Source organism: Pseudomassariella vexata (genome assembly GCF_002105095.1).
Source record: "Pseudomassariella vexata strain CBS 129021 chromosome Unknown BCR38scaffold_8, whole genome shotgun sequence".
In the NCBI taxonomy this organism is placed as follows: Eukaryota; Fungi; Ascomycota; class Sordariomycetes; order Amphisphaeriales; family Pseudomassariaceae; genus Pseudomassariella; species Pseudomassariella vexata.
The window spans coordinates 962215-989837 of record NW_024467963.1 but is presented as its reverse complement, the minus strand read 5'-3'; the positions used below and the strand labels follow the sequence as shown (position 1 = coordinate 989837).

The following is a 27623-nucleotide window of genomic DNA, read 5'->3' as shown; positions in this document are numbered from 1 at the left end:
CCTTTTCATGACCTCATACCACTTGAGCTGCTTTTTTTCAGCCCACACGATGTTGCGCGGTGTAAGACCTCAAACGCAAGCGATCGAAGTGACCAGTGTTCGCTTGCGCACAACCACACCGAGTCTCTCGCGCAACAGTATCGGCTGAGCGGCTTGTCAACTGGGTGTTTTCTGCAGACTCTGCCAGCTAGTTACTCTCAAATTCGGGCTCCCGAGAATCCCTTCCCCACGGTGCAGTTGTCTCTTTTTTTTCAGATCATCCGATACAGCAGCGATGCATTCCCCCCCCTCCGACCCGAGACCCACATAAACACTTCGCACCACTATCATTCGAGATGTCTGTGGTAGCCGAGTAAGTACCTTGGAATATCCCTGGGAGGCATCATGCCATTTTGCTAATATTGCTGACAGCCAGGTACGGCGTCTGGATGCACAGCTTGACCGCATCCCTTTCGCCCATTTGGCCAGTCCCGAGGGCGAGTTCCTCGAGCAAGCATCCGCTGGTCTAAGCTCCCCGCGCGTCCAAAGGCTGTTACGAATCATCAAGACGTTGTCAACCACGTCGGCTTCGGAACCTGTGCTGCCACTATGGAGGCTTCAGAGCTTGCTATCTCATTCGCAATTAGTGAATGGATCCGACGATGAGCCAGGCCCGAACCAGTATGAGGCCGAACTCGAATGGCTTCTCGTCAGTAAGGCGACTGTACAGACGTACGGCATTATCATGGACACGCTACTAGACCAGATTATCCCGCTTAGTGACCACATCTGGTATTGGGACGACGTGCTGTCATCGCCGTCGAATAGCACTCTGTATATGGTTCAGACTTCACCCTTGCGGTTTTGGTCCTGGGGTCAGGATATTTATGAGGATAGCAAGAATCGGTTTCAACGCGGTCGTGCAGTGTCGCGTTCTGATGAACTCTCTGGACAGAACTTTGGCGGCTCCGTGAGCTCAGGCATCTCACAAACCTGGCGTTGCTTCTACGCTATCGTTCAAGAGAGTATTCGAGAGAGGTCTCTCGCCAACATTCATCAACGTGTCATGTCGCCGGTGGCCATCTGTCGAGCTGAAGTGCGTCAAAAGCAGGCCAGACTCAGGAAGCTTCGGGAAATGACCTCCAGCGGTCTAGGTGTGCTCATCGACGAGGGCTTGGCATTTGGTGGTAATGGCAGCGATGACGGGAAGAGTGATATTATCATGTCTAATAACCAAGAGTGGAAAGGTGTCGTAGAACGCAGCGTTGCGCTGATGGACATGGTGCTCAAGGACGTCTTGACTCTAGAGGCAGGCGTTGCCGAGTTCGAAGATAAGGTCTTTGCTGGAGTCGAAGAAGACCCTGAGCTTTCGATTCAAGTCGAGGAGGACGAAAGTAACAGGCCGGCGGTTGTCGCAAAACGTTTGCACAACTTGCTTGAATTCCAACTACCCGCGCACTTGGCCGCCACAAAGGACGTAGTTGCCGAGAACGGTCGACCCTCGAGGCTCGTGAGATACTGGCTTCCCGCCACTGCGCTTCTGCTCTCCTCGACGACAATATTCCGGATCTTCGTCAACCGTCGACAAGAGATTCTTGACTGGATCACCGATTTCGGGCGCACCGTTCAAGACTTTTGGTTGAACTGGGTGGTTGAGCCAACAAGGAAGGTGCTTGCGACGATTCGGCACGATTCTAACAGTGAAATCGCCATCATGAGTAAGGACAGCCTGAAAGCAGATCGGGACAGCCTGGAGCGCATGGTTGTTGATTTCGCACTTGAAAACCCTACCGTAGCAACAGGCGCCTCCTCCCTGTCCGAATCGCAAGTTGCAGACATTCGGGCCAAGGTCAAGGAGGGAGACGTCACACCGATTCTGCGGGCGTACGAAAAAGATTTGCGGCAGCCGTTCATGGGAGCTGTGCGCGGCGACCTAGTACGGACATTGCTCATTCAAGTACAGAAGACCAAGGTGGACCTCGAAATAGCCTTGTCCGGCATCGACTCACTCCTGAAGAGCCAGGAACTAGTTTTTGGTTTCATCGGGCTGACGCCTGGGGTGTTGGTCTCGATAGGACTTGTCCAGTACCTGCGTGGTATCTTCGGAGGTAAGAACTACGGCCAGGAACGGAAAGCCTCCAAGTCGGTCCGGGTACTGCGCAACATCGACCGCATTTTCTCCGAGGCGACGCCATCCCCCAACAACCTGCTGTCATACAAGGACCACGGCTTGTTAGTGTGCGAGGTCCATTTACTGCGACGGCTGGCTCACCAGTTGCTCCCAGCCGACGTCGAGAAGGACTTTCTGGAGGATCTGGACGACCTTGCCAATCTGAAAGGCATTCAGTCGCAACTTAGGGCGTTAGACCGCATCCGTTGGGCTTACTCCAAATGGCTAAAAGGACCCGACTGAGGAGGAAGTTCGGGTCAACAGAACCATTTACACTATTTGATAATTATTCAACAATACATGTAACCAATTCGATATACCTACCTCGAAACTACGGGCACTTCTCTTGCATAGGCATAAGTGAGTATGAACATTTGGCGATTCGGTTACCTCGAATAAAAATTTCTGTAATTTTACACTGCCCCGAGTCACTTGTGACTGGTCATTGGTATTTTCTGCCTTCGTCCAACTTCCCCATCTTCTCGTCAGGGACCGTGGTACACCCACAGTGGCCAAACCCGTTCACAAATATCTACGGCGCCCCGTTGCACCGGAAGGAGGTAGCCATTTGTCCGATCCTACTTCAGAACATGGCAAGCAGCGCCTATCACCCTGCTATTAGGAGAAACGATGTTCGTGGTGCCGTCGTATTTTCGAAAGCCGATGAAGATTATAGCCAGAACTAGAGTGAATCCCACCGTCATGGCCCTCCCCGGCGGAGTTGGTAGCTTGAACACCCTTAACCTGTTGCGCACACGCCACCTCCAGGGGCGGCGTGTTGGTGCCCAGGCGACGGTGGCACCGCAGGGTAGCTACAGGGTAGCTCACATGACGCCCCTGATCGAGACCAACTGCAATGGAGGGGCCGTCTTACAAGCCGGGGGGCGCCGAGTCGGCTGCGACCCGGAACAATAAAGGCAGGCTAGTTTGTAAGCATTTGGCACGTTCGGTCCAAGACGTCCGAGGCGTTTCAATCAAGACGAAGAAGAACGCACAAGTCAAATTTCGCCCCAGCTCACCCAGGCTCGTATCTAGAGAGCCGAGAGGCCCGCGGCAAGAGTCCACGAGCTTCCGCGCATAAGGAATTCTTCGACAACCGCCACCGCGTAATCGTTAGAGGCGAGTGATTGGAACACAATCGACTTGGAGCAGGGCTCAACACAGCGAGGCCTGTTCTATAGCCACTAGGGAGCTTTGACCTACATAAGTGAATTGGGACGGAGCTAAACGCAAGAAGTCCCCAGGTGAAGCGTCTCCAATTGCTGATATGTGTGACGTTCCTCGGGCACGGAACACCTATGTCTAGCCGCTTGACCGTGCCACAGTCCTGATTGTATATACGTCTCACCCCGTTGTGGCCCTGATAGTTCGTGTACGCAAACGCCATCAATGCCAGATTCGTGATGCAGACGGCCACAACAAGTATGATGTGCAGCAGAAGCGCCCGGCTTCTTCTAGAATCCCTTATGCGCCAGCTCTTCTTCTCGTCGTCGTCGTTGATCTGGGGAATTTAGCTCGGAAGCCCTTGGGTCGCTCCAAGACCTCTGCGCGATAGCTGGGGGCCGTCGAAGGTCTTGCATTTCAGTCGGAATCGTTGCGAGATGTTACAGGGTGGATAGATAATTCTATAAACGATTCCTGAGAAACCCTGTTGCCGTTAGATAGGTCATCGGATACGAGCCATAGACCCACCTGTCAGGCTGTAGAGCGAGATGCCATGGTTCGCGAGCGGGCTCTTGGCCGGTCCCAGCCTGACTTTGACGTCTTCTGATCTGGAATGCAAACCGGCCACGCCAATGCCAAGGCAAAATGCCTCTCGGGTGATTCGTGGGTTGAATCAGACAATACGATAATGAAGGGAGGAGAGAGAGAAAACACTTATCGGATATGATTGCTCTTATTTCGGCTCAGTATAGTGGCTGGGTGCTCAGCTCGGCTCTGTGGGAAGACTTGGGACAATGATGATATGCCGCAGAATATCATTGGACGATCTGATGCACTGCAATACTTTAATCTGCAGGTCCTATGGCCACAGCATAGAGTCCCAGCACTCAACACATGCATACAATATATATAGCATTTGAGATTGAAAGCCTCGGCGAGATTGTATCGATATCAGTAACTGCTGGCAGGATATGGTTCGAAGAAAGCCCAAGGCCATTCTCCCATGCTGCTGAGCGGCTGGTAACAATTTTGTACCAGCTTGCACGATATGCTCAAGCACCAGCGATTAATAAGAGATTGAAAGCACCCACGTAACATTTCGTCCGAGAAGGCATTCACACCTGCCCGATAGAGCTCAATCAAACCAGCGACAATGACTTGGTAAACGTTGAAAGGGGATGTTAGCCAACCCTTGCACAGTTCAGCGACTGGTGAGGTGTCAACACAAATTGGAATATCGCAAATGACGGAGAGAAAAGCTGTTCGGAGGACACAAAGAGTTGCAGTTTCCACTTTCCTTTCCTAGGCCGAATTGAATGCACACTACCGATTTGTTGGTTAACTTATGCAGGTTGTTCTTTCCCGGGGCTATCCTAGAGTGGAGGAAGGCCGAAAGGGGTTGTGTAAATATCTGGGGGACTGCAGGGCGGTGACTGCCAGTTGTATGTTTCCATGCCCAAGGTCACACACAAGTATCTTCAAAAGCCCCCAATGCTTGAGGAATAATTGCCTCGTCTTTACTTCCACCACTTGAGCACCAAATAATCCCCATTTGCACAACCAACCGCCTGTCGCTTCGCCAAAGCTTCCTACCCTGGACGAGGGTCATCCAAATATTGAATTTTTAGTAGTTGGCAGGCGCGCGGCCCCTCTGTCGCTATCCTCCGACTTTCTGCCATCAGCCGCCACGACATCATCTCCCGAAAGCAAGCTCGAACTCAACCTCGTCGTCATCTCTCGAGCCCCCGTTGTTGTGCTAGTACCAAGCCAGTTAGACAATTTCTGCATGCACTTGTTTGTCAGGAGTAGTAGTAGAATAACCGTCACTGGAACATACGCTTCTGACCACACGTCGCCTGCCATCCCTATCCCCGTGATTCTACCACCTCAACATCGCGACGTCGCCTGCTCGACCGCTCTCCACATCACCACCCATACACAGCACCATTTGTCGTCACCGTCGAGCGCTATATCGCCAATATGTCTGGCAACCGGAACTACGATTTTCTAGTACGTCTATACCACTTCCTGCCCCGTCAGGTCGCACCCCCTGCCGTACCTTTTGATTTACGGAACCGAGCCGTCTTCGGTACTGGATGTAGCAACTCTGCTCGCTTCTGCACACATCTCGTCATGATTCGACAGACCCGCGGGAATGTGCACTAACCTCTTACTTGACAGATCAAACTCCTCCTCATCGGTGACTCTGGAGTTGGCAAGTCATGCTGTCTGCTGCGGTTCAGCGAGGACTCGTTCACCCCGTCTTTTATCACGACGATCGGCATCGACTTCAAGATTCGAACTATTGAGCTGGATGGCAAGCGTGTCAAGCTTCAGATCTGGGATACGGCTGGCCAGGAGCGATTCCGCACCATCACAACAGCATATTACCGCGGGGCCATGGGCATCCTGCTTGTCTACGACGTCACCGACCAGAGATCTTTTGACAGTAAGTCCGCTCGTAACCTGATGCACGCTGTGAACGGTGAGCTTGTTGATGCCCAAGCGAGCGGATGCAAGACCATCAACCATTTATCTCCCAATTACGTAAAATCGCAGACTAACCTCTGCTTTCCAGACATCCGCACGTGGTTTGCAAATGTAGAACAGCACGCTACTGAGGGCGTCAACAAGATTCTTGTCGGAAATAAGTGTGACTGGGAAGACAAACGTGTCGTCTCGACCGAGCAAGGAGAGGCGCTGGCCAAGGAGCTCGGCATTCCCTTCCTCGAGGTATCGGCAAAGAGCAATATCAACATCGACAAGGCTTTCTACAGCTTGGCCGCAGACATCAAGAAGCGCATCATTGACACATCCAGGAACGAGCCGCAAGCCGGCACAGGCATCAACCCTGCGCAAGAAGGATCCTCAGGCGGCATGGGCAAGTGCTGCTAAGATGATGCGGCGAGACATGAAGGGTAGTGTCAAAGGCTTGTATTTGTGCAGTCCACAGGACATGATAGACCGAGCACATTGTCTGACGGACGAGACGACTTTCCGGGGTACTAGGATGCCAAGGCAGGAGTATTATCTTGGAGGATCCTTCAAGACCCGGCTTCGCGGTAGACAACGGAAAGCTGGACGAGCAAATATCTGGGTGGAGTTTGGTTGATATGGGTCTAATACATTTCCAGTCTCGACTTTTCGAGTCTTTCTAGGTATTTTCAAGTTTTATTTGCTGCTTGACGCGTCTTGATATCTGCATTGGAGGGCTTTCTGCCTTCGAAAATAATACATCATTGAACAACGTGGTGTGACAAGTATGTTGTTGATGTACATGGAAGATACAGCTATTTGGTACATGCGGGTTCGCGGGTGCGGCTTCTACCATAGTAATGATACATTTAACGTCCTGGTCTTGTGCCAAGTATCCACCTCGGCCTCTTTGGTATCAGCACACAGAGTGAGGTGCCGTCGATGCCAGTTCCTAACAAACCGCCGTGCCTCTGCCTCATCGAGGAAGGGAACGATGAACCTAGAGTAGCTCCTGTGCTCCCTGTTGAGAGTGCTCGTATTGGAAACTGGGTCGTCCGGGTTGTCCTCCCTGTCCTCCTCGGCCTCCATGACTCTTCGTCTCTGTTCTTCTGAATTCCTCTCCGAAGGGTCTGGCTCGCGACTTGTTGGCATACTCCGCCCAAACGACATGATGCCCTGCCCATCCAAGTCCTTGACCCTCCAGGCCAGGTTTCTGTCCACACCATCCTCCTTAATCGCCGTCCGCAGCGTGCTGGGAGGTATGCCGCCCCCGTCAAGAGAGACTAAGACCAGGGCCCGCGTGCCGGCCTTGTCCATAAGCTTGTCAACGATGGACCCGCTGTGCTCGAGCAGGATCTCCTCGCGCGTGTACCGCGCCATTTCAAGGTCCCAACGCTGGCTCGGCGGCACCAGCGTGAAGTTCCCAATAGATTCCTTGGATCCCGGGCCCACGTTCCGGAACGACAGCGGGCCGCCTGGCGTGGCGTTCGCCTTGGACAACTCCCAGATGCGCCGCACCTCCTCCCGATATGCGTGCGCCGCCGCTTCGCTCTCGAACAGAATGTAATAGTGGCCCAGGGGCTCGAGGGTGTGGCAGTCCCGCGCGGGGATGATCTTGGTGATGCCCCGGACCCAGCCCTCGACATGCTCAGCTTTGTTGTCGCTTAGCCGGAAGAAGTCGCTTTCGGCTAGGCACTTGGATGCCGCCGAGAGCACGAGCATGGCACGCGCGTGTCGGTTGGTGTCACGAACCTTGGGATCCAAGTACGTGATGAGGTCGTCATTGGGCACACGCAGCGGGCCGGTCTCGGACGGTGGGGAGGCTTCGAGGAGCTGCGAGACCCAGGCGCTGTCGGCGGATATCTCATCGGGGGAGAAGCGGGTTTTTTCGCCAGACGAGCCCTCGCACTGTAGCTGCTTTGCTTCGGCTGGGAAAAGTTCCTCGAAGAGAGACTTGGGCTTGGAGGTTTCGCCTGCGCTCTTGCTGCGGCATGGCGCGATTTGCAGCCGGCTGCTACCGTGTAGGCTCGCGATGGGTGTAGCTCGCCATGCTGCAGGTACGAGTCGCGTGAAGGGCCGCTGAAGCTGTCGGATCATGAGGCGCGCATTGCAATGGCAGTTGAGGGATGGAATTACTCGGAGGGGGTGTCTGCTATATTTGAAGGTTTTGGCGTGGCTTGTATTGAGTAAGACCTTGTGTGGCTTGCGTAACTGTGGATCAAATATCACCAAAACCACAACCAATACACCCGAGTATATTTTATTCGGGCAACTGCCACTTAGGTTAGATATGTGGGAAATGCTTGCGTTTTTCAATTCGAGAAGAAAAACGATTGCCTACAGAAAACCCTGTCTCAAGTCGACTTGTTTAGAGCAGCTGCAGATTTTTCCTCCGGGATATGTTCCCTTCTCCATTTTTCGAATTGTCGTCAACAACCCCGGTGTGTCATCACAGTGAAAGTTGGTATACCGCATTGTGTTACATTTGACCCCCTTTTGCCAATAGAAACCACTGTGCAAGATGAGGAAGGGGATCGAGGGCAAGTGGCGGCCTCAAACGCAGGAGCTGCCAAACCAGAAGCATGCCGCCAAGGTCTTCATTGACCAGACCCGCCTCATGGAGTCGGGGTTGTCCGTAGGCAAAGTATGCATCGTCGAGGCCGCGAATGGCACTGGGACCCGGCGTGAGGCTATCGCCTGGCCCTCAACGGATAGAAATGTCGCCAAGAATGTCATGATGCTCAGTCGTGCGCTGCAGGAGGCCACTGGGATCAAGCTGGAAGACCGCGTTCAAGTGACCCCTGGTGGAGATGTCCCAGTGGCTGAGAAGGTGACTGTGAGAGATGTCAGTGAAGGCCTTGAGCCGTTGGAAGATATTGAGAGGCCGCACTGGGAGTTCTTCCTCAAAGGCCGTTTCGGTAGGCGGTCCCTTGTCATTCGACTAATAGTGTCTGACCCCCTTACGGCATCGTATAACTGACGAGTTCTAGAAATCTCTGAGCACATATTTCCTGGACTAGCGTTCCGTGACCTGTCTGTGTCCGGACCAAAACGATCTTTCGTCGTTATATCCGTCAATGGTAGAAATGCCAATGTGGCCAAGTACAGCCGCTCAACTCTTGTGGAATTGCGCGACGAAGATGCCGCAGCCGAGGCGAACATGGCTCCGGGGAAGCTAGAAGTCCACAATGTGCCGGGGATGCAACCACAGCTGGACGAGCTGAACTACTTTTTCAGCTATTTTGACGTGGACTTTGGCCGTAATGTGCCACGTTGTTCCTGCGGCATCGTCATTGAGGGAAGTCGGGGTACGGGGAAGTCGATGCTCCTGAAGCGGATTGGCGCATCTCGCTGGGGAGACGTCGTGCGCATCAAGAGCACAGACAAGGCAACGAAGATACAGGAGTGCTTCACGACAGCACTTAACCAACAACGGCCAACCATCATCCTAATCGACGATTTCAAACGGGTGACAGCCCATAACCAAGGGGCTGTGGACGCCATAGCAGATGGCCTCGACGACTTGGCCGAACATGCCGCGATACGAAACCGGCGGCCCAATGTCGTCGTAGTGGCAACTTGCTTGGACTTTTTAGAAGACATACCCCAGTATCTGCAGACCGAAGACCGTTTCGATGAGTATATTACGCTGCCCATACCAACCACCACTGATCGGAAAGAAATAATCCGATCCATGAAGCCCAATTTCTCGCCGGAGTACTTCGAGCAGTACATCTCAGATGTGGCGGATCGAACACACGCCTACACGGGCAGGGACCTGAAACGCCTTGTGATTGGAGCTGGTAAGGCTGCAGATAAGCGAACGAAATTTGTGCCAACAAACGAGCCACTGGTGTGGGAGGACATCAAGACAGCGTTGGCATCAGTTCGGCCTACAGCTATGCACGATATCAGACTCAAACCCCCTACCGTGAGATGGAACGACATTGCTGGCTATAGCGATGTCAAGGATACTTTACTGAAAGTGTTTAAGCAGCCAAAGGCAGGTGAAGATGTGCTGTGGAAGCCACCGAAGGGCGCTTTGATGTACGGTCCTCCAGGCTGCTCCAAGACGATGATCGCCCAAGCGATGGCCACGGAATCAGGGTTCAACTTCTTTGCCGTCAAGGGTGGAGAGTTGCTGAACATGTACGTCGGCGAAACGGAAAGGGCGATCCGCAAGCTGTTCCAACGCGCGAGGGACGCCAGTCCCAGTATCATATTCTTCGATGAGATCGACTCCATTGTAGGCTCGCGTTCTGGTTCAGGGGGGAGCGCAACTAGTGGAGGCATCCAGGCTGTCGGAACACTGTTGACGGAAATGGACGGCTTCGAAGAGCTCGGCAAGGTGTTCGTTTTAGCAGCTACGAACAAGCCTGACTCCCTCGATCCTGCCCTATTACGTCCTGGTCGGTTCGACGAGCTGATCTACGTGCCCCTTCCCGAAGAAAAGACACGGGAAACCATTTGGGCCAATAAGGCGATAGAGCTGAAGTTCGAAGGGTCCGTTGATATTCCTGAATTGGCAAGGATGACCGAGGGTTATTCAGGGGCTGAAATAGCTCGTATCTGTGACAGGGCGTTCCGAGACTATAGGAGCGATGGAGGCCTTGATGCTATGGGTACGTTAGTGACGGCCGTGGCTTCCTTCCCACCGCGGGTTAGCAAGGATACAGTGCGGCAATTCGAGGCCTGGAGAGTTAAGTAACTAGTTATTAGTAGCTACTTAGGATGAAAAAGCGCAAGAAAGGTGCAATCTAAGCAATGAATCCAATAAATAGTGGCTAGTGCTGTTACTGAATTGTGTTATTCCAGGATTAACAAACTGCATTATAGTTGGTATGATCTGCTTATTCTACCGAGCTATAATTGACATTGCGCTGTAATAACATGGATACGTGCTACAGTAACCTCGTTATTTTTCCCAGCTAAAATCAAATGCATTTGAAATAAACTGGTATATTTTTCAAGTGCTACCTCGACTGTTCGCACATGGATGGCTTTAGGTTGGGCTCCTCATAGACCGGGGAGGCATTGCTGGCTTTTATATTACCACAAACGGTGGCACCAATCCCCACGTTGATAATAGCAACAGCCGCATTTTTCTCATAGTTCCTATTGAGAAGACTTTAACTTCAAATTAGACATCGCCTTCGAAATCAGCACCTCAGAACGTGATCTTGAAGCTACCTTAGTTGTATTGGTTCATAGAGAGGGAGATATTATGTTACGTCCTGTTTGTTTACTTATATATTATATATGATTAATGGAAATGCAGAATGACTTAAATAGCTGTAGTCATATGGGGCAGATTATATATCTAATGACGAATCTCCTCTTTGCGCCGGATTTTTCGGTTCGCAATGTCCTTGGTTATTTCCAATTAAGCTACAAAAATATATTAGATCTACGGGCAAGTGTGGCCTCAGGTACAAAGGGCTAGACGTCACCCAGGCGCAAACTAGCCTATTGTATTTATAGACCCCCGAGGGCCGACTGAGCAGTTCTTCCCCACGCACCTTCATGGTACCAATACGGCCCCAGATACTTGGGGTCTGACAAAATACATACAATCCTTCAATAGGAACATCTTTGCGTAAACCAATATGTCCCCTTGTAGCCTAACCTACTACTGTAAGGACGCTGGCATAGATCGCCCACATTTACCACCTACATTCTGACGCAATACACGCAGCTTTGAGCTCCTCTAAACATAACTCTTCAGTAAAAGTCGAGGGAGGAATATCATCTTCAAGAAGGAGCAGCACCTTCTCCTATACGGCGATTCAGTCTTTCCAGACAAAACCACGCAATACACTCAACATCTAGACCAGCTATAGGTTGCTTTGTTTCATCGCCAAGTCATTGGAGAGCTTCAACTTCACAAGCCTTTCGTCTGTTTCTGATATTTTCATTGAAGGGAATACCAGTGGGGTTTAAGAGAAACCCCTCGCTGGAACTTCCTTAATGAGACACTTCCTCAGTGTCTAGAAGATCATGCCCGCCACGGCCACACGGTCGTCTGCGCAATGTAGGACAAGATTTGAAGGAAGCTTCATCCTCCTGTTGAGTATGTTTGTTCCACGGGGTTGCTTGCCGGGTACTTACACGGTCTGGCTAAGGCCTCTGTGGAACATAAACTCTCCCACTCTCTCAAGAGGGAATGTTAGTACGGCGATCGACATAAGGTCCCGTTGTGAACGCGATGAGACCAATCGCGAGGATAGCTTATCGCTGTAGTAGAGCGTCTTCCTTTAAAGTGATACCTGGTTTGACGCTGGAGAGATCATTTGAAACTCACCAATTTTCCACGTTAGCCCATGGTTTGGCCGAAGGTGGAAGCAATACTGGCCCCGAGGCTCTCTCTGCCAAGCGTGTTGACTAAAAAGAAATGAACCAAGGAATTCGGTCAACTCCTTGGTACGACGCATACTCAGTGTGCCTAGATGCTTGATTTGTCGTATTTTGTCCGATAAGGCAGTCTATCTCTTTAAATCCTAGCTCCTACCTCCTTGGTGGTCATGCTTTCCCAGTCTTTTTGGAGGTAAGGAAAACCTCTTTCGTTTTATCCTGGCGGATGCCAGAAGATATATCAAGCTGCTCTCTCAGCTGCGGAACTGGTACAGATATGCTGCAATAAACCGTGATTCCAGAAATCGAAGGTCATAGTGGGAGCTCTTGGATAAATGTCGTGGGGTTGCTAAATAGCACCATTAAAGGTATCTAGATATAACGACGAGATAACACAGAATAAGCAATCTTTCCATTCCTGCGGAGATAAATCTTGGACCATGCTCAGATGAACTCATTTGTGACTATTAAGGAAGCAACCATAAACGAAACCGTGCTTCTAGCTCATGAAACGACTCGGGCCACATTTATTGAACTATTAATGGAGATCGTTCAAACGCTCTTTGAAAATCGAACAAATTGCATAATAGTTCTATAGATTGAGAGTATAGGGTTCATAATGAATTGCTAGCTTGCTGGGATCGACCAGACTTTGATTTCTACTTGACTTAAAATGGTTTGCTAGCGTTGAGAGTTCTCGACAGTCAGAAAAACGTTTCTCGAGACAGGGGCTTTTGGCGTATACTCGCCGCTATGCCGCTGTGGTGACGCCCCTGAGATGGCAGAGGATGTAATCCTCTTTTTGCGGACTGTTGGAAGGGCCGAGGGAACGGCTACAGGCCGCTATCGCACCGCGGCCGCTATACTCTCGCAGAGACCTTGCAACGGCAACAGGAGAACCAGTAGTTAGTGGGACTATTGCAAGATGGATGTTAAGGACGGGCTTCGAACCTACGGCGTATTTAATAATAATAATAATGTGTGTCATTTGGAGAGTTCCGGATGATGTGCCTGCTTCTGGAGCTTCTGGATGGTGCGTTTGCTGCTACATGTGCTGGAAGTGACAGGGCATCCTGTATGGGAGTTGCTGGTAGCCGTGGTGACTGATTGGGATGGCGGCTAGTTATGCGAATGAGAGAGTAATGTGGAAAGCTGGATGGTGCTTTATCGCTAGTGTTTGCTAGTGTTTGCTGGTGTTACTAACGCGTTAAAGAAGCTCGTGGCACGTTCCATTGAAGAGAAGTAGACAGCTGGTCCTATAATGCCTATGCCGTCCACTGTCGGAGAGTGCGAGGCGCCTATAAAAAGGAAGTTAGTGGCTGCTATTACAAATAGGATGGGGAGGGATCCTTGATATCCTATTGATCACAACTTTGGGGTAAAAAGGGGTGCATCGGCGAGGTGAGGGTAATGCTTCGGGGAACTGGGGGATCGTTTACAAAGTAAAAGTCGGTGATGATGCCGGTTGAAGTCCTCAACGAGGACGGCAGAAGCAGCCGGAAGGTAACAAGTAGAAACTCTGATTACTTACGTTGCCACGATTTTGATCGCGGTCGTTGCGGCCACTGCCATTGTCTGCCCCTTCATGGGGATCACCGTTACGGTTGACAGAATGTGCTTCCATTTTCGTGTCTGTGTGCGCGTCTAAGATGAAGTTTAGCTGTTGCTGAATGCTGTTGTGTGAGAAGAATGATGATCTGACTTGAGTCGAACCGGTGCCCACGAAGTAAGCCCAGTTGTTTCATTGAAAGATATTATATCCCATGCATGGATGACAATAGTTCTATATATATGTTGAAATGTTTATCCTATGAAGAATATCTTGGAGGGCAATATCGCTGTTCACCATTGGTAGTGATCATAGAGGCGTTCCTGAAGCTCAACAGGACCAAGACTGCTGCAAAGGCAGAAGTGAAGATGTCATCACTCAGTCAATACGCATCTCCCGCGTCAAACTGAACGCTACAAACACGGTTTCTAGGAGGACTGTTAGCTATCCATCTCTTCAAAGCTGGGAAGAAGATAGAGACATAGGAAGAGACTAATACCAAAATATTTCTGGACTGCATCAGACTGATGTCCTAAAGGAGCAAAACAAGTACACCTGCACCTTAATAGTCAGATGGTTACTGCCATCACGATAGAAAAAACGACAATAATACAGTCCTTGGGGGAAGCTGTGGCCTCACGAATGGAGCGGTACGAGGCAGGCAGGATTGTAGTATTTAAGGACCCCTCGGGGCCAACTTGGGATTGGTGCCTTACGCACCTCCATAGTAACAATACAGCCCCCACTACTTGGACCTCGACAGCCCTGAGTATATTAAGTAAGTTCTGCTTGCGATCAGACCAATAACAATGGTCCACTCCGCTGGGAGTTACCCCATTTTCGTTCGGAGGCATCAACGTTTTCTCAGCTCTACACGGCCGCGTTACACTTTATGCGAGGTGACCGGTATATCCAAAAATGTGGCCAACGCCGGTATAAGAATAGTGTCGTTAAATGCTGTCCCCTATAGTATCCGGAGAAGTGCCTGCATTTATCACCACAAAGCACCAACTAGCGCACAATGTAGTTAACATATTTCCGAGGAAAGTAGACGGGCCTCTGGAAACAATTTTGTGTTGTCTAAACTCGATGTAGCCTATATCCATTCGACACTTGAATTCAAACATCGTCATGATCTTCCCTGTGTTGAACGTCGGTATCACCGGTTTCAGACAATACCTAACGTAGTCCACGGTCCAATTGCACACTTCGGCAGATTTTCGTACGCTACCACTTTGACCTGCGGTTTTTCACCACATAACTATGGTTGGTTCTTGGAACGAAAGTGATATGATTCTAGCATTACATGCGCTTCAATCTGATCCAAAATTAAGTGTACGTCGCGCTGGTCAGATCTATAACGTACCTTTTAGAACCCTTGCGTATCGACGCGACGGTAAACCCGCTCGAGCGATTACGCGATCGCCAACGCAAAAGTTGACTCCTTCCGAAGAAGCGGCAATCGTACGACATATAACTGACCTAAATTCGCGAGCATTTCCTCCCCGATTGAGTGGTGTTGAAGATATGGCCAACCGATTACTTCGAAGTCGCGACGCGGGACGCGTCGGCGTCAACTGGGCCTCGAGCTTCGTAAGACGACAATCAGACCTCCGGACGCGTTTAAATCGAAGGATCGACTATCAGAGAGTCCTCTGCGAAGACCCCGACGCGTATCGCGCGTGGTTTGACCTGGTACAGAATACAATTGCGAAATACGCGATCCAGGAGGAGGATATCTACAACTTCGACAAGACCGGTTTTGTGATGGGCCAAATCTCGTCCGAAATGGTCGTGACGACTTCTGATCGGCGCGGAAGGCCTAGAGCAGCCCAGCAAGGAAATCGGGAATGGGTTACAGTTATTCAAGGCGTTGGGTCGTCCGGTTATGCCCTCCCTCCGTACATCATTTTCGCCGGCAAAACCCACCTCTCCTCATGGTACGAAAACAGCCCATTACCGCCTGATTGGGTTATCGCAGTTACTAAAAATGGCTGGACTACGAACGAGAGAGGCGAAGATTGGATAAAACACTTCGATCATCACACCAAGTCTCGTACGAAAGGTACTCATCGCCTTGACTCGACGGTCACGAAAGCCATCACTCGACCGATTTCGAGGTATATTGCAAAGCTAACAATATCGTCACGCTTTGTATGCCTCCTCATTCGTCGCATAGGCTCCAGCCTCTTGATGTTGGTTGTTTTCGCGGGTTAAAAAGAGCGTACGGAAAAGAAATCGAAGATCTCATACGAGCACATATAAGTCATATCTCGAAAGAAGACTTTTTATCGGCGTTTTTAAACGCGTACAACGCAACTTTCACGATTTCAAATATCCAAGGAGGTTTCCGAGGGGTAGGAATAGTTCCGTACGATGCAGATTATGTCATATCACAGCTCGATGTGAAATTACATACGCCAACACCTCCGGGTAGCTCGGCTGGTCTCCCCGTCCCTTGGGAATCAAAGACTCCGAACAACCCAACCGAAGCCCAATCACAAAGCGATTATGTGAAAAATAGGATTGTACGACATCAAAATAGCTTACCAACGTCAATTTTTGCTGGAATAGATCAGATTGCGCGAGGTACAACGAAGGTTATGCATCGGCTTGCCCTTTTAGAAGGCGAGGTCGAATGACTTCGAAAGGCAAATGAGACCTTAAGTCGACGTCGTCGTGCGAAGAAAAAACAGCTACAGAGTGGAGGGTCACTTCGTATACAAGCTGGACAGGACCTACAGTCTCAACGAGAGGTTGATGGGCAGTTACATGACGAATTTCGTCAAATTGGTGGTCGTACGAGGCGGCGAATTGCGCGTGTACGGCGCTGTAGAATCTGCGGCGAGCCCGGACATAATGCGCGCACTTGTGGAAATGATGTAGAGACGTCTGAAGATAACGATTCTGAGTAGTCTCAATTGATGATAGGCGTTGTGCTTGAATTAACTTATACATTGTCGTATAAGGTCTGCCAAAGTGTGCAATTGGACCGTGGACTACGTTAACGCATATGATCTGTACCTTATTCAAGACAGCAAGGTATCCCGACGCTATTCTAGCTACTCTCGGTCCTGAAATAGGATGGAAGAAACTCTACATCAACTTTCCTTACTTATACATACGATTAGCAATAGGTTCAATAGAATAATCTTCCTAAATATCCTATTCTGATAATTAGAATCTCGGGTCGTCTACAGCGGATCTTTGTGGATTGCTGCCGGGTGTGGGTCACAATGCAGTATGGCGGGCATCAGTTCAAGAGCACAGGGGCCGGGCCCATGCCCAGAGAAAACCACAGTGAAGGCGATGCCTTAGGAACCAAGCAGGTAAAGATCAACATAGCGATAGGCACTTGACGCTTCACCTAATAGTTCCTGTTGTAGGGGATGACTTGTCCCACGCCCTCGGCCAGAATTTAGAACATAATTATCTTGATACTGCAGCAAAATCCAAGGCAGGACTTGTTGAAAAGGTATGAGCTTTCCGCCCGGAACAAGGAAGATAGGCAAGGGATAATATGAGCAGAGACCGCAGGCGTAGGGCTGCAGTCGGCGTGCCTAAAACGAGTGTTAGGTTCAAAAGGCAGAGTTCACAGGACAAGATGGGCAGGGCTTCTGCAACCATCCCGGTGTCTAGTGAGCTGACATACCAAGTTGTCACTAGGGTTGAGCGATGAGAAGCACCCCATCGCGTAGACAAAACCAAGAGCTACTAGACTCATCAAAATGCCAGCCGCATCAAGTAGATAGAATATTGCAAATTTACAGAACCTGAGGTAAAAAGATTCAACGCTGGTGTTCTTCGCAAGTGAAGTAGAGGTGCAGAGGCAGGCCATGCAGCTGGAGGCACTCGGACAGTACGTCACCGTCTGTTAGTGTGGTTGCTTCAGCTGGGATCCACCACTATTTTGGGCCGTTGGGAACTTTAGAAGGCACCCGAGCTATTCTCCAGCCAACGAGCTGCCGGTAGTCAGCAACATCGAGCGCACAACATTACGAGAGAGCAACCAAAGGTGTCTTTCCAGCTTCACATCCACTGCGACACCAAGACATCTGGCCATAAGACGATTGTCATCGTCTAGCAATACTTACCGGCACGATGAATAGCGTCGGCATCTTCTTCATCGTGTTCCTGGTGCTGCTGGTTGTTGCAGCTGCCGGATGGGTTGGTTCTATTGGCCCAACACGCGATCTGCGACCATACTAACCTCACGGCAGGTAATCTTCAGTCAGCTCCGCGCAAGACGGTTAGGTGTACGTACGGCCCATCCTCTTGCCCACTACTACAGCATTGCGCGAGCGATCGCATGACAATTTATCACCTGGTCGCCACTGCAGATCATCCCCGGGCTCTACTAACTCGGTGTCAATACAGCTACCCGCTCCCACCATCAGCTCCTACAACCCCTTCACCCGTGCCGATTCATCTCCCTACGGCGCACCGACTCCAGCGCCCGGTGGCATCCGCGGCTGGTTCAACGACAAGATCCGCTCGCGCAACAATCGCTCTGCGGTTGGCGCATACGAGCAACCTCTGCAATCGACCGACTACTCCCACGGCCGTCGCGGCTTCGGTCCCCTCGACCCTGACGAGGCCTGGGATACGCGTGTTGGTACGGAGGCAGATGCTTACGCTGGCTACTACGAGGAGCAGGAGCTCGGCAATGCTCTTGGAGGAAGAGGAAACCCGTACAACGGCAGCGATTACCCGATGAACCTGGCTGCGACACCTGGCACGGCACACGAGGGCTACGGCGGCGATCAGCACGAAGAGAGGGGCCGTTCGCGTTCGCGGGGCCGGAGTCCGGTGCCTGGAGCAAGCGGCCTCGGTGTGCCCGGCAAGGGCGTCAACCAAAACCCGTTCGACGACGATGCAGAACCAGCCAACACCACTTTGAAGGGCGTTAGTCCGCGACCAATCAACACGGCTTCTGCGGTGAAGGCAGGTGGCACCAGACCGACGAGCGATAGTCCGTCGGAGAGGCGTTCCATGTTCAGGGAGGATGTGTAGGATGGCACGAGGGGGGGACAGAAAGGGAGCCAAGGGATATTGGCATTTGTCTTGCTTCTATATTGGCAAGGTTTGATGAGAAACACGGAATGTGTAATGTGGAGTTTAGGCGTTGTTTACATTCCATGTTCGCCCAAAACCTATCCCGGTCAGGTATCACGGTTCAGTAAAACGGTTCGATGTGGTATATCATAAAGGAATACCATGACAAACTTATTCCCGAGGGCAACGCGTTGTCCCCAAGGCTGCATATAAGTGAATCTGCCACGCTGCCCCCCGGAAGCGTAAGGTGTACCAGCGTACCTACTCCCTCGCTAACTTGTCGGAAGATACTTCAGTACTTATGACCCCGGATTCCATAGTCGAAACGAGCCAATAAGATCGGCGAAGCTCAGCACCTGCGCCAGTCCCCCACAACCGTTCCCACTACTGACGCGCCCAGCTGGCAGACCTATCCATCTTTCCGGCTTGTTAACCAACATCAACCGCAACAGCCCAGGACGTGAGTAGCAGGATGGCGGAATTAAACCTCCAGGAGATTCATGATATCCTCGTAGAGGTGGCCCACGAGGCCGGCCGAATGATTATATCGGCCAATCCTCAGGACATTGAACAGGGCGAGAAGATCAACTGTGAGACCCAACACCAACCTACCCCGCCAATACCCCTCCATCATCATTATCGCCATCACTACCTACCTCTCCACTCTCCAAGGTTTAACCGCAACCCTTTCAAAGCAAAGTTAGCGGCGAAGCCAAACCCTCTCCGTTATACTCGCCTACCTCTCCTGCGTACATACTAACATATGCCCATACCAGCCGTCGACATAGTAACCGAATGTGACAAAGCGGTCGAAACCCTCGTCTCAACGCGCCTACGTTCCAAATTCCCCTCTTACGCCTTCATCGGCGAAGAGACCTACCGGCCGGGCCAGCAACTCACCGACACGCCCACCTTCATCGTCGACCCCATCGACGGCACGACCAACTTCGTCCACGGTTTCCCCGAGGCATGTATCTCGCTCGGCTTCGCCGCCGGCCGCGTCCCCACCGTGGGCGTGGTGTATAACCCGTACCTGGACAAGCTGTACACCGCCATCCGCGGCAAGGGGGCGTACCTTACGCATGGCGCGGCATGCGGATTGGAAGGCGGAAAGGGCAGGGTGAGTAAGTTGCCGCTTGTGGAAAAAGCGCCGCCTTTGGGCAGGTTGGATAGCTGTTTGGTGGCAGTGGAGTGGGGGAGTAGCCGGGAGGACCAGAATTATGAGATCAAGACGGAGGTGTTTAAGAAGCTGTGCGCGGGCAAGGGGTCAGGAGGGGCTATGGTGCATTCGCTGAGGAGCATGGGCAGCGCGGCGCTGAACATCTGTGCTGTTGCGGCCGGCCAACTGGACATGTATTGGGAGGGTGGGTGCTGGGCTTGGGATGTGTGTGCCGGTTGGTGTATACTCGCTGAAGCCGGGGGTATTATGGCGAGTGGGAACCCGGGGGGTTGGGAGCCGGAGATTGATTCGCGGAAGTACTTGGCTGTTAGGGGGGCCCCGAGTGGGCAGAAGGAGCTTGTTAAGGAGATGTGGGAGGTTATGGGGGATAGGAAGATGGATTATGCCAGCTAGGTGGACCATATTAGCTACCCGGCAAGCCCAGTTACTTGTGTTTGCGATGAACATGGTGTCTGCTGGTGGATAAACAGAAATAGCCATTTAGACAAATAATACAAAAGTAGATAGTGCTACGATAGATCTGGTCTTCTAGGAGTTTTGTCCTGTCCGGTTGGAATGCGGCAGTAGCCAAAGCTGTCTCACTTGTACCCTAGAAACTCTAGAGCCTGCGTAAGGGGACTGAGGAATACCTGCTTACCACCTGCATAGCTACCGTCATCAACTCTCATGAGTGAATCCTGCCATACAGTCAGTATTGCAAGTTTCGCAGTTACGGACTGAGCTCCCGCAGGCTAGCGCATGCCATGCACTGGCGACATTTCCGTTCAATCACCAAGAGCATGTGCGAGCCTTTCTACGATGCTGACCGGGAAATGGAGCATGGCGACAGTTTCATTGTACACGTATTCGGCGGTTGGACACCGATCCCACTCGAAGAGGACTCCCGCCAGAACGAAGAGCAACTTAACTTCGAAACCGGAATTGCGTGGAACGAACATCTCAAATTCGATCGCCACCAAATGCCGCCCACGCATCGAGCCCATTAGTCGGTACCTGTTGCCAAGTACATCGTGGCATGACGACCCCCTTGAAAGCTCTGCTGACTGTCTCTTACAGGGTACAGCAACCGTTCAAGCAGGAGAGTTGGGACCAGGAAAACAACATCCGGACATTGCTTTAGTCACAGACTCTGTCAGACTGTGCACGAAACGTTGGTCTTGATCTGCGCTTGACCAACAACCGTATCCACGCCACAGCTGCTCTAGCAGGCTTCTTCCGCATCCGGGAGACTGGTTGCAGAACAGAAAACCCGGCGCCTCGTCCCGCATAGTGAAATACGACGGAGATGCGTCCCGATATGGACCCCTACCCGTAGCTACGGATGACGTCATCAAATAACGGCTGCCACGCTAAGACGTGTTGCAAGAAGGCGTCAAGACAGCAATGGGGATCCGCTGCAAGTACCGGGACGATGAAGCCCAGAGCCCCAGAACCCCCAACCCCCATGGTCAGTCACCAAGAGGGGCTGGTGGGTCAAGGAAGCAGCAGAACCACCGGGCGAGTATGAGTATTCTCCGGGATTCTAAGGGAGACGTCCAGCACCAACACGGCTTTGGCCAGTGCCGCGTCCGTCATGGGTTTGACGGACATGCCGGACTGGAGGGCGCAGAGATTACGCTCGAGGAACTTAAGAAGCGGCTGTCGAGTCTCCTGGGTGTTTGTTTCGCTTAACGGGTTGGAGACGGTCTTTGACGGTCGATGATACGTTTCGGTTTCGGAGAGTATTAAATCTACGAGTAGCCCTTGGTCTGATGCCAGGAGTATACCTGCTGGGAACGATGTTGAGCAGGCTAGAATAACGTGTAGGATGATGTGTGAAAAGATTCCCCTGGGTAAAACCCGGGATAAACCCCAGTATAGTCTAGTATGAACACCTGATTATTTCACGTACAAGTGTAAATATCTTTCAAAGTCAAAGTATTGTGTCTACTGCTGCTCTGCCGTGACAGCGACAACGAGCAAGGTTGCTTATTCTACGTCGTGCACCAGTCACTACCCTCTGGGATTCTGGCATGGTTCAGCTCCGTGCCCATGCGCTTTGAGAGGAGGGCTGCATGTGGCGAATGGGACTTGGGTAATGCCATCTTCGGACAGCTTTAGCGTAAGCAAGTCTCCCAAAAAGTCTATACCTACATAGCCAATATGAAGCCCCACAGGAGCTTGCCACTAGGGGCTAATGCAGCCAAGGGGTGTTGGGATCTCGGTAGGAACACTCGGGAGGCTAGCCGCCTTTCATGGGTCGGTAACCTGCATGGAAGCAAGGATTATCATGCATACAGGGCAAGATAATGCAGGCAGGCAACTTGGCCTCTCGACGCGCCGAGATAAGGAAGCCTTTTTTTTCACTCGATTGTGAAGGTGAAGATAGCTATCTCGCATATCTGCTCGGGAGAAAACAGCTGATCTGATGCGGATGATTGGTGATGTCCATTGACTGATGAAATGGCCAAGTAATGGGGTGTTCTCGGCATTCACCGGACTAGAAGCAGAATCATGTCGAAGCGACAGTGGTCCGTGACTGTTGATATGGTTGGTGTTTTGGTTTGACCGCCGGAGAATTGAAAACATGGGACGGTCATGATGACGAGTCGAGCCGGTATCGGTCATGCGAACACGAGACCCAGATTCGATCACTTTCGTCTCTACGTAGTGCACTAAGTTGCTTGCCCAGCCTAACAGTTCATCTTGTGGAGGCCAAGAGCTAGATTCTGTGAGTAATGGTAACGGGGTTGTTGGGTTAGTCATGCGCCAGTCCATCAGTCAAGTGACTCAGGTATGCTCAGCTGCAATTCCAACTGGAGCAGCAGAATCTTCTGGCACCCCGCGTCTCCTCTCTGCGCGGTGTCCATACCGTACTGTAGAACTTGACAGACGTCGAAGTGAACTGGGGCAAAGCTCCCGACTCCTGGCTGGCTGCTTCGCCCATGAATGCCACCCGAATGAACAATCGCATCATCAGTGATCACTTTGGTCATGGCAATCAATAACCCGATCTTGACAGCCATTGGAGCTTACCCATGGAACTGCATCATGCAGTCTTGACACCCTCTTGCTAGGGCAATCTGGGAGGAGCGGGTGTCTGGAAGATCGTGGGTGTCTCTCGGGGACGGCGGGTTCCAATCGCCAAAGGAACTACAGGTCTCGGCAAGCGTCCCCCACCAAGATCTGTTAGAGCATGGAAGCACACGGGCTCCAGTCTCTAGCGTGTGCACTCAACAGCTTAGGCGCATGATCAATAGATCCGTGATAGGGCAGGGCTTGAAATGGTGCAAGCTCGCAGCCAATGTCGAGTGCCAAGGATTTCCTACCTGGGCAGAAAGAACTCGATTCGACCTATCAGATAATAAGAATATGTGGTTACGGTGTCCGAATGTCGATATGCAGATCACCCATGGCACCCACCGTAGGGAGTCAGTGCCCGCTAGCTTCTAGCGCGGCCGTGGCCTGGAAGTGCAACGGTGTTGCAGCGGGAGTTGCAGAAGGGATGCAGGGTACAGGAGGTTTGACGGCTGTGAAACCGAAATAAGCTCACGGTCGGTGAGCAGGTTGTTGCTGCGCGGTCGTTGTGGCTCCGTACGTACCAAAGTTCCCCGTATTCATTCCATGTTTGAGTTCGCTGCGTCAACTCCGTTGTCATCCCGTCTAGACCGCCTCGTCCTGGCATCTGAGCTTTTAGTGCGAAGCTAGCAGCTTTCGCAAGCCTGCCACATATGCCAAGCTTGTTCCTCCGACCGAAGGTGGACTGGGGTCGCCGACGCATGCGATCGAACTTGGTCATAGCCAGACCCTACTATCGATCTTCATGGCAGTAGCCAGAAGCCAGGGGACGGCGCAATGCAGTCAGTAGCTGTGGTGAATGTCTAACGGAAAGTCACAGCGCATCGGGTGCGCAGTTCTCACCGCAGATCTGCGAGTCGGGAATGCTTGGTGCAATCAATGAAATCCAGATGCGCAAGGGAAAACGAGTTCGGTTGGGGCGGTTGGTTATCGAGCCACGCTCTTTCACAGGCAAGTCGGTCCCGGCTGATGTAGTCGTCAATGGCCAGCGGTTGCGTCGCTGAAGTCTCTTTGTTCAGGCATGGTCCCCACAATTGTGTGCTGCAACGCCTTGAAAACTGGGATGTTGGGGGGGGGAACTAGAGTGAATCTTCCGTGTCCCAACTTTTAAAGTCTTCAGGGCTGCATCAGCCAATCTGCACTTGCACTCTCTCAACAACCTCGACTTATCTTTTGCCTCGAGCCTGCTTTCTTTTCCCCTCGATAGCTACCATCAACCATTCCTCCCACACGTCCCGCTCCTACTTCAAGTTGTCCTGGCGCATACAAACGCTGAACGTCCTTGCAGAAGCGATAATTTGATCCTCGAGCTGTTCACACAATTCGTTTTCTCATCGAAAGTAGAAGGCACAAGTTTGCCGCCGCATCACTTGACGCTTGATCCCCCCAACAGCAAATCTGTCAACCATTGAGCGTCGAGTGCTGTGCCCACCGTCGTAAGACTTTTACCAAGTCGAGAAGCAATGTTCCTAACCAAGCAGAGATCACCTCGAAGCCCCGACGACTTCCCAACCGCCCAGCTCTTTCTTCTCGGTGAGTCGTCCGCATCCGCACAAGGCGGCGTTTTGCCATGTTTTCTGACCGCAACACCCAGCCATCGTTCGACTCGCGGAGCCCATCGCGCTCACGTCCATATTCCCCTATGCTTGGGCTCTGGTCAAGCGTTTCAAGGTCGGCAACGAGCAAGATGCATCCTTCTACGCCGGCATCCTCATCTCCAGCTTCTCCTTCGCCGAAGCGCTGATGGGCATGTACTGGGGAGCTCTTTCCGACAAAATCGGCCGTAAGCCTGTGTTGCTCGTCGGCTGCCTGGGAACAATGATCTCCATGATCATGGTCGGCTTCGCCACCAGCTTCTGGTTTGCTGTCCTGGCTCGGATTCTAGGGGTATGCAACTGCCAGACTCGCTCCCTCCCCTTTACTGTCCTGTCTCGAAAGCAAAGACGGCCCAATGCTGTCTCGGCCGTTTTTGCTCTTGAGGCATGATTTAGGAATCCCAAGTCGTAGCTCAGCATGCAGATGTTTAGTACTAACCCCAATTGGCGGCAGGGGCTGATGAATGGAAATATTGCCACTATACAGTGTATGGTTTCGGAAATCACTACCAGGCCTGAGCATGAGCGTGAGTCAATCGATCTTGTGTTGGATGACGATAGCATGCTGATTTCGCAGCCCGAGCGTACTCGGTGATGCCCTTTGTCTGGTCCATCGGCACGATTCTGGGGCCAATGATAGGAGGCGTATTCGGAGACCCCCACACGTCCTTTCCCGACGTCTTTCCCGAGGGCAGCCTATTCGCCGAGTTTCCATACCTTTTGCCAGCCTTGATCTGTGCCTCCTTGCTGCTGTTCTCCCTCGTCTTGGGATTTTTCATGCTCGAGGAGACGCACCCGGATTGGAAACCTCGCGCGAAGACGCCGGAGGAGACCAGCTCGTACGTCTCGTCAGAGACTCCGCTCCTCGAAACCTCGGACGCGATGAAAAACCCGCCCGTGGACCTGCGCTCAGAGACTTATGGAACTATGAGAAGCAGGCTTAGTGTCGACCTAGCACGGGAGGTGCCTTACACCCAGGAGCCTGAGAAGGGCGGCCACCTGACGATATTCAGCAAGAGAATCATGGCACTCGTCATCGCCCTGTCCATTTTCACCTATCATTCCATGACCTTCGATCATCTGATGCCAATCTTCTTCGAAGACGACAAGGGCTCCATCAATCATTTCTCAAACCCGGGCGTCTTCTCTTCCTTCAACCCATTCTACTCGCCTGGCGGTCTTGGACTTCCCATGCAGGTGGTTGGAATGATAATGGCAGTCAATGGAGCGATTGCTCTGTTTGTTCAAGCAGTTATTTTTCCTCTCGCGGCTGCTCGCTTTGGCGTGTTCAGACTTTTCCTGGCGGTCACTGTCCTTCACCCCGTCATATACTTGCTGATGCCAGTTCTGACCCATGTTCCGGAGACACTCTTGTATCCGACGATATATCTCTGCCTGACGGTGCGGAACCTTCTGTCCATCATCCTTTACCCCCTTCTCCTGATCCTCATCAAAGAGGCTACGCCGTGCTCAAAGATTCTTGGCAAAGTCAACGGTCTGGCCGCAAGCGCTGGAGCTGCCTGCCGAATGATTGCGCCTCCGGTCGCCGGATATTTGTACACCATCGGTAGTCAGATGGATTGCACTGCTCTGGCCTGGTACGGTAGCGCCTTTGTGGCGGGAATTGGAGCTATTCAATGCTTCGCCGTCAAGCGGGAGCGAAACGATGATCTGCTGGAGAGGGGCGAGAACGGCTCGGCGAAGGCCGTACACCCGGCGGTTACTATCGTTGAGATAGATGAGGACGAGGTATGAGATGACGATTAATAGGGGCGGCGGTGCCGTGGCTCGGAGGATGTGGCTAATGGAATAAACCGGCTGACGCCACAAAGAGATAATAGCATGATGATGATCATGTTAACAGGATTGGGCTTCGAAGCATGGCATGGTGAAGTGTGCTTTGGCGTTCAGGTTGGAGGCGTTCAGTCCGAAAGAAAAAGCCGCGGTTCCTTGCGAACGTATTCCCTAGCATTCCCGGGGATATAGGGAGACTACTTGGCGAACTAAATTACACCGTTGTTGCGGTGTTGTGGTTCCTACGACAGAAGGCGGGTTTAGTATAACGGCGTTCGGAATAGATATATATTCTTAGCGACATGACTTAATGGACAGCTTGTTTACAAGATGATTTGGTTGGGCAGTAGACTCAGCAGACCAATATACCGACTTTGCTTTATGGCACACGACATTCCGCAGAACAAAGCATGGCCAGCTTGGCTGAAGAATGCAATGCTCGCTATGCAAGGATGAAGTCTGGAGCGTACGGACACTAATACGAGGTTGGCCGAAACCAACCCCGTTCAGGTAGCTGCACAAGGTCAGATTATAGCAGATGCACACAGCTTGCGACCGGCCAGTTGCCAACCCCACAGGTACTGATCGCGGAATCGGGAGCAAAGTCATCTTTGTCCATAGACCAAACCTCGTAAACGTCGCGATTTCATAGGAGTAATCTGCGGCTGGCGGGGCGAAGCCTGATTGGATCCGGCTCTTGAGGGTACCCCGGTACTGCTATGCAGGGGATGTCGCGCAACCTTCGCTGTAGTAACACTGATGATGGGACTGGTCGAGATCAAGCGGAGGATCTTGCACCAATGGAAAACCGGGACTCTGCGGGAGTAGCCCTCTTCCCCATATTTCGGCAGTTTGCTGCATACCATAATAATATTTATGTAAGTAAGGTAGTTGAGCAATTCGTAGAGGCGGAGGGGTGCTGCAACTAAAAGGGGAAATTACTGCTATACCATGCGCAACTGTGATACCAGCCAGTGTGCAAAGTACTCCATAGCAAGATGAGAAACATCACGATCGTGATGTAACGATATCTTGGTCGACGGACAAGGCTTCATGAGTAAAGCTTCATACGGCCCTAACGCTACTTCGTATCCGATGTATCCGATGGCAATTTGAAGAAGACGAGGTTACAATCTATAGGATAGGGGTGTTAATGCGTCGATCCCCAGCCTGTGGTTGGCCCGCGTGGAGTGTTTCCATGACTTTAATTAACCCTGGGGCCGAGACAGAGGTAGGTAGTGGAGCCCCTCCCTC

At 51.7% G+C, this 27623-nt stretch overlaps 8 protein-coding genes across 8 annotated transcripts; 6 read left to right on the top strand and 2 right to left on the bottom strand.

Moving 5' to 3' along the window:
* Positions 1-335: 335 nt before the first annotated feature.
* Positions 336-2392, top strand: BCR38DRAFT_485959 (ATP synthase regulation protein NCA2-domain-containing protein; the record flags this gene model as incomplete). Its single annotated transcript, XM_040863963.1, has 2 exons — positions 336-352; positions 412-2392. The coding sequence occupies 2 exons, from the start codon at positions 336-338 to the stop codon at positions 2390-2392; spliced, it is 1998 nt and encodes a 665-aa protein (XP_040714851.1).
* Positions 2393-5070: 2678 nt separating this feature from the next.
* Positions 5071-6423, top strand: BCR38DRAFT_223852 (ras family-domain-containing protein). Its single transcript, XM_040854272.1, has 3 exons — positions 5071-5323; positions 5495-5762; positions 5892-6423. The coding sequence occupies exons 1-3, from the start codon at positions 5294-5296 to the stop codon at positions 6206-6208; spliced, it is 615 nt and encodes a 204-aa protein (XP_040714850.1). The 5' UTR covers positions 5071-5293; the 3' UTR covers positions 6209-6423.
* Positions 6424-8097, bottom strand: BCR38DRAFT_223593 (uncharacterized protein). The gene has a single exon (XM_040854269.1). It carries the CDS (start codon positions 7883-7885, stop codon positions 6638-6640), a length of 1248 nt encoding a protein of 415 aa, XP_040714849.1. The 5' UTR covers positions 7886-8097; the 3' UTR covers positions 6424-6637.
* Positions 8098-8405: 308 nt separating this feature from the next.
* On the top strand, positions 8406-10496 carry BCR38DRAFT_344402 (P-loop containing nucleoside triphosphate hydrolase protein; the record flags this gene model as incomplete). Its single annotated transcript, XM_040856099.1, has 2 exons — positions 8406-8706; positions 8779-10496. The coding sequence occupies 2 exons, from the start codon at positions 8406-8408 to the stop codon at positions 10494-10496; spliced, it is 2019 nt and encodes a 672-aa protein (XP_040714848.1).
* A 6356-nt stretch (positions 10497-16852) lies between these two features.
* Positions 16853-17448, bottom strand: BCR38DRAFT_436135 (uncharacterized protein). The gene is made up of 2 exons (XM_040860434.1): positions 17341-17448; positions 16853-17248 (listed from the first exon to the last, which is right to left on the bottom strand). The coding sequence occupies exons 1-2, from the start codon at positions 17410-17412 to the stop codon at positions 17003-17005; spliced, it is 318 nt and encodes a 105-aa protein (XP_040714847.1). The 5' UTR covers positions 17413-17448; the 3' UTR covers positions 16853-17002.
* Positions 17449-17789: 341 nt separating this feature from the next.
* On the top strand, positions 17790-18701 carry BCR38DRAFT_410144 (uncharacterized protein; the record flags this gene model as incomplete). Its single annotated transcript, XM_040858428.1, has 3 exons — positions 17790-17855; positions 17909-17948; positions 17980-18701. The coding sequence occupies 3 exons, from the start codon at positions 17790-17792 to the stop codon at positions 18699-18701; spliced, it is 828 nt and encodes a 275-aa protein (XP_040714846.1).
* A 514-nt stretch (positions 18702-19215) lies between these two features.
* BCR38DRAFT_410143 (inositol monophosphatase) lies at positions 19216-20316 on the top strand (the record flags this gene model as incomplete). Its single annotated transcript, XM_040858427.1, has 2 exons — positions 19216-19333; positions 19520-20316. 2 exons carry the CDS (start codon positions 19216-19218, stop codon positions 20314-20316), a joined length of 915 nt encoding a protein of 304 aa, XP_040714845.1.
* A 4127-nt stretch (positions 20317-24443) lies between these two features.
* Positions 24444-26330, top strand: BCR38DRAFT_410142 (major facilitator superfamily domain-containing protein; the record flags this gene model as incomplete). The annotated part of the gene is made up of 4 exons (XM_040858426.1): positions 24444-24513; positions 24575-24867; positions 24988-25102; positions 25153-26330. The coding sequence occupies 4 exons, from the start codon at positions 24444-24446 to the stop codon at positions 26328-26330; spliced, it is 1656 nt and encodes a 551-aa protein (XP_040714844.1).
* Positions 26331-27623: the final 1293 nt, after the last annotated feature.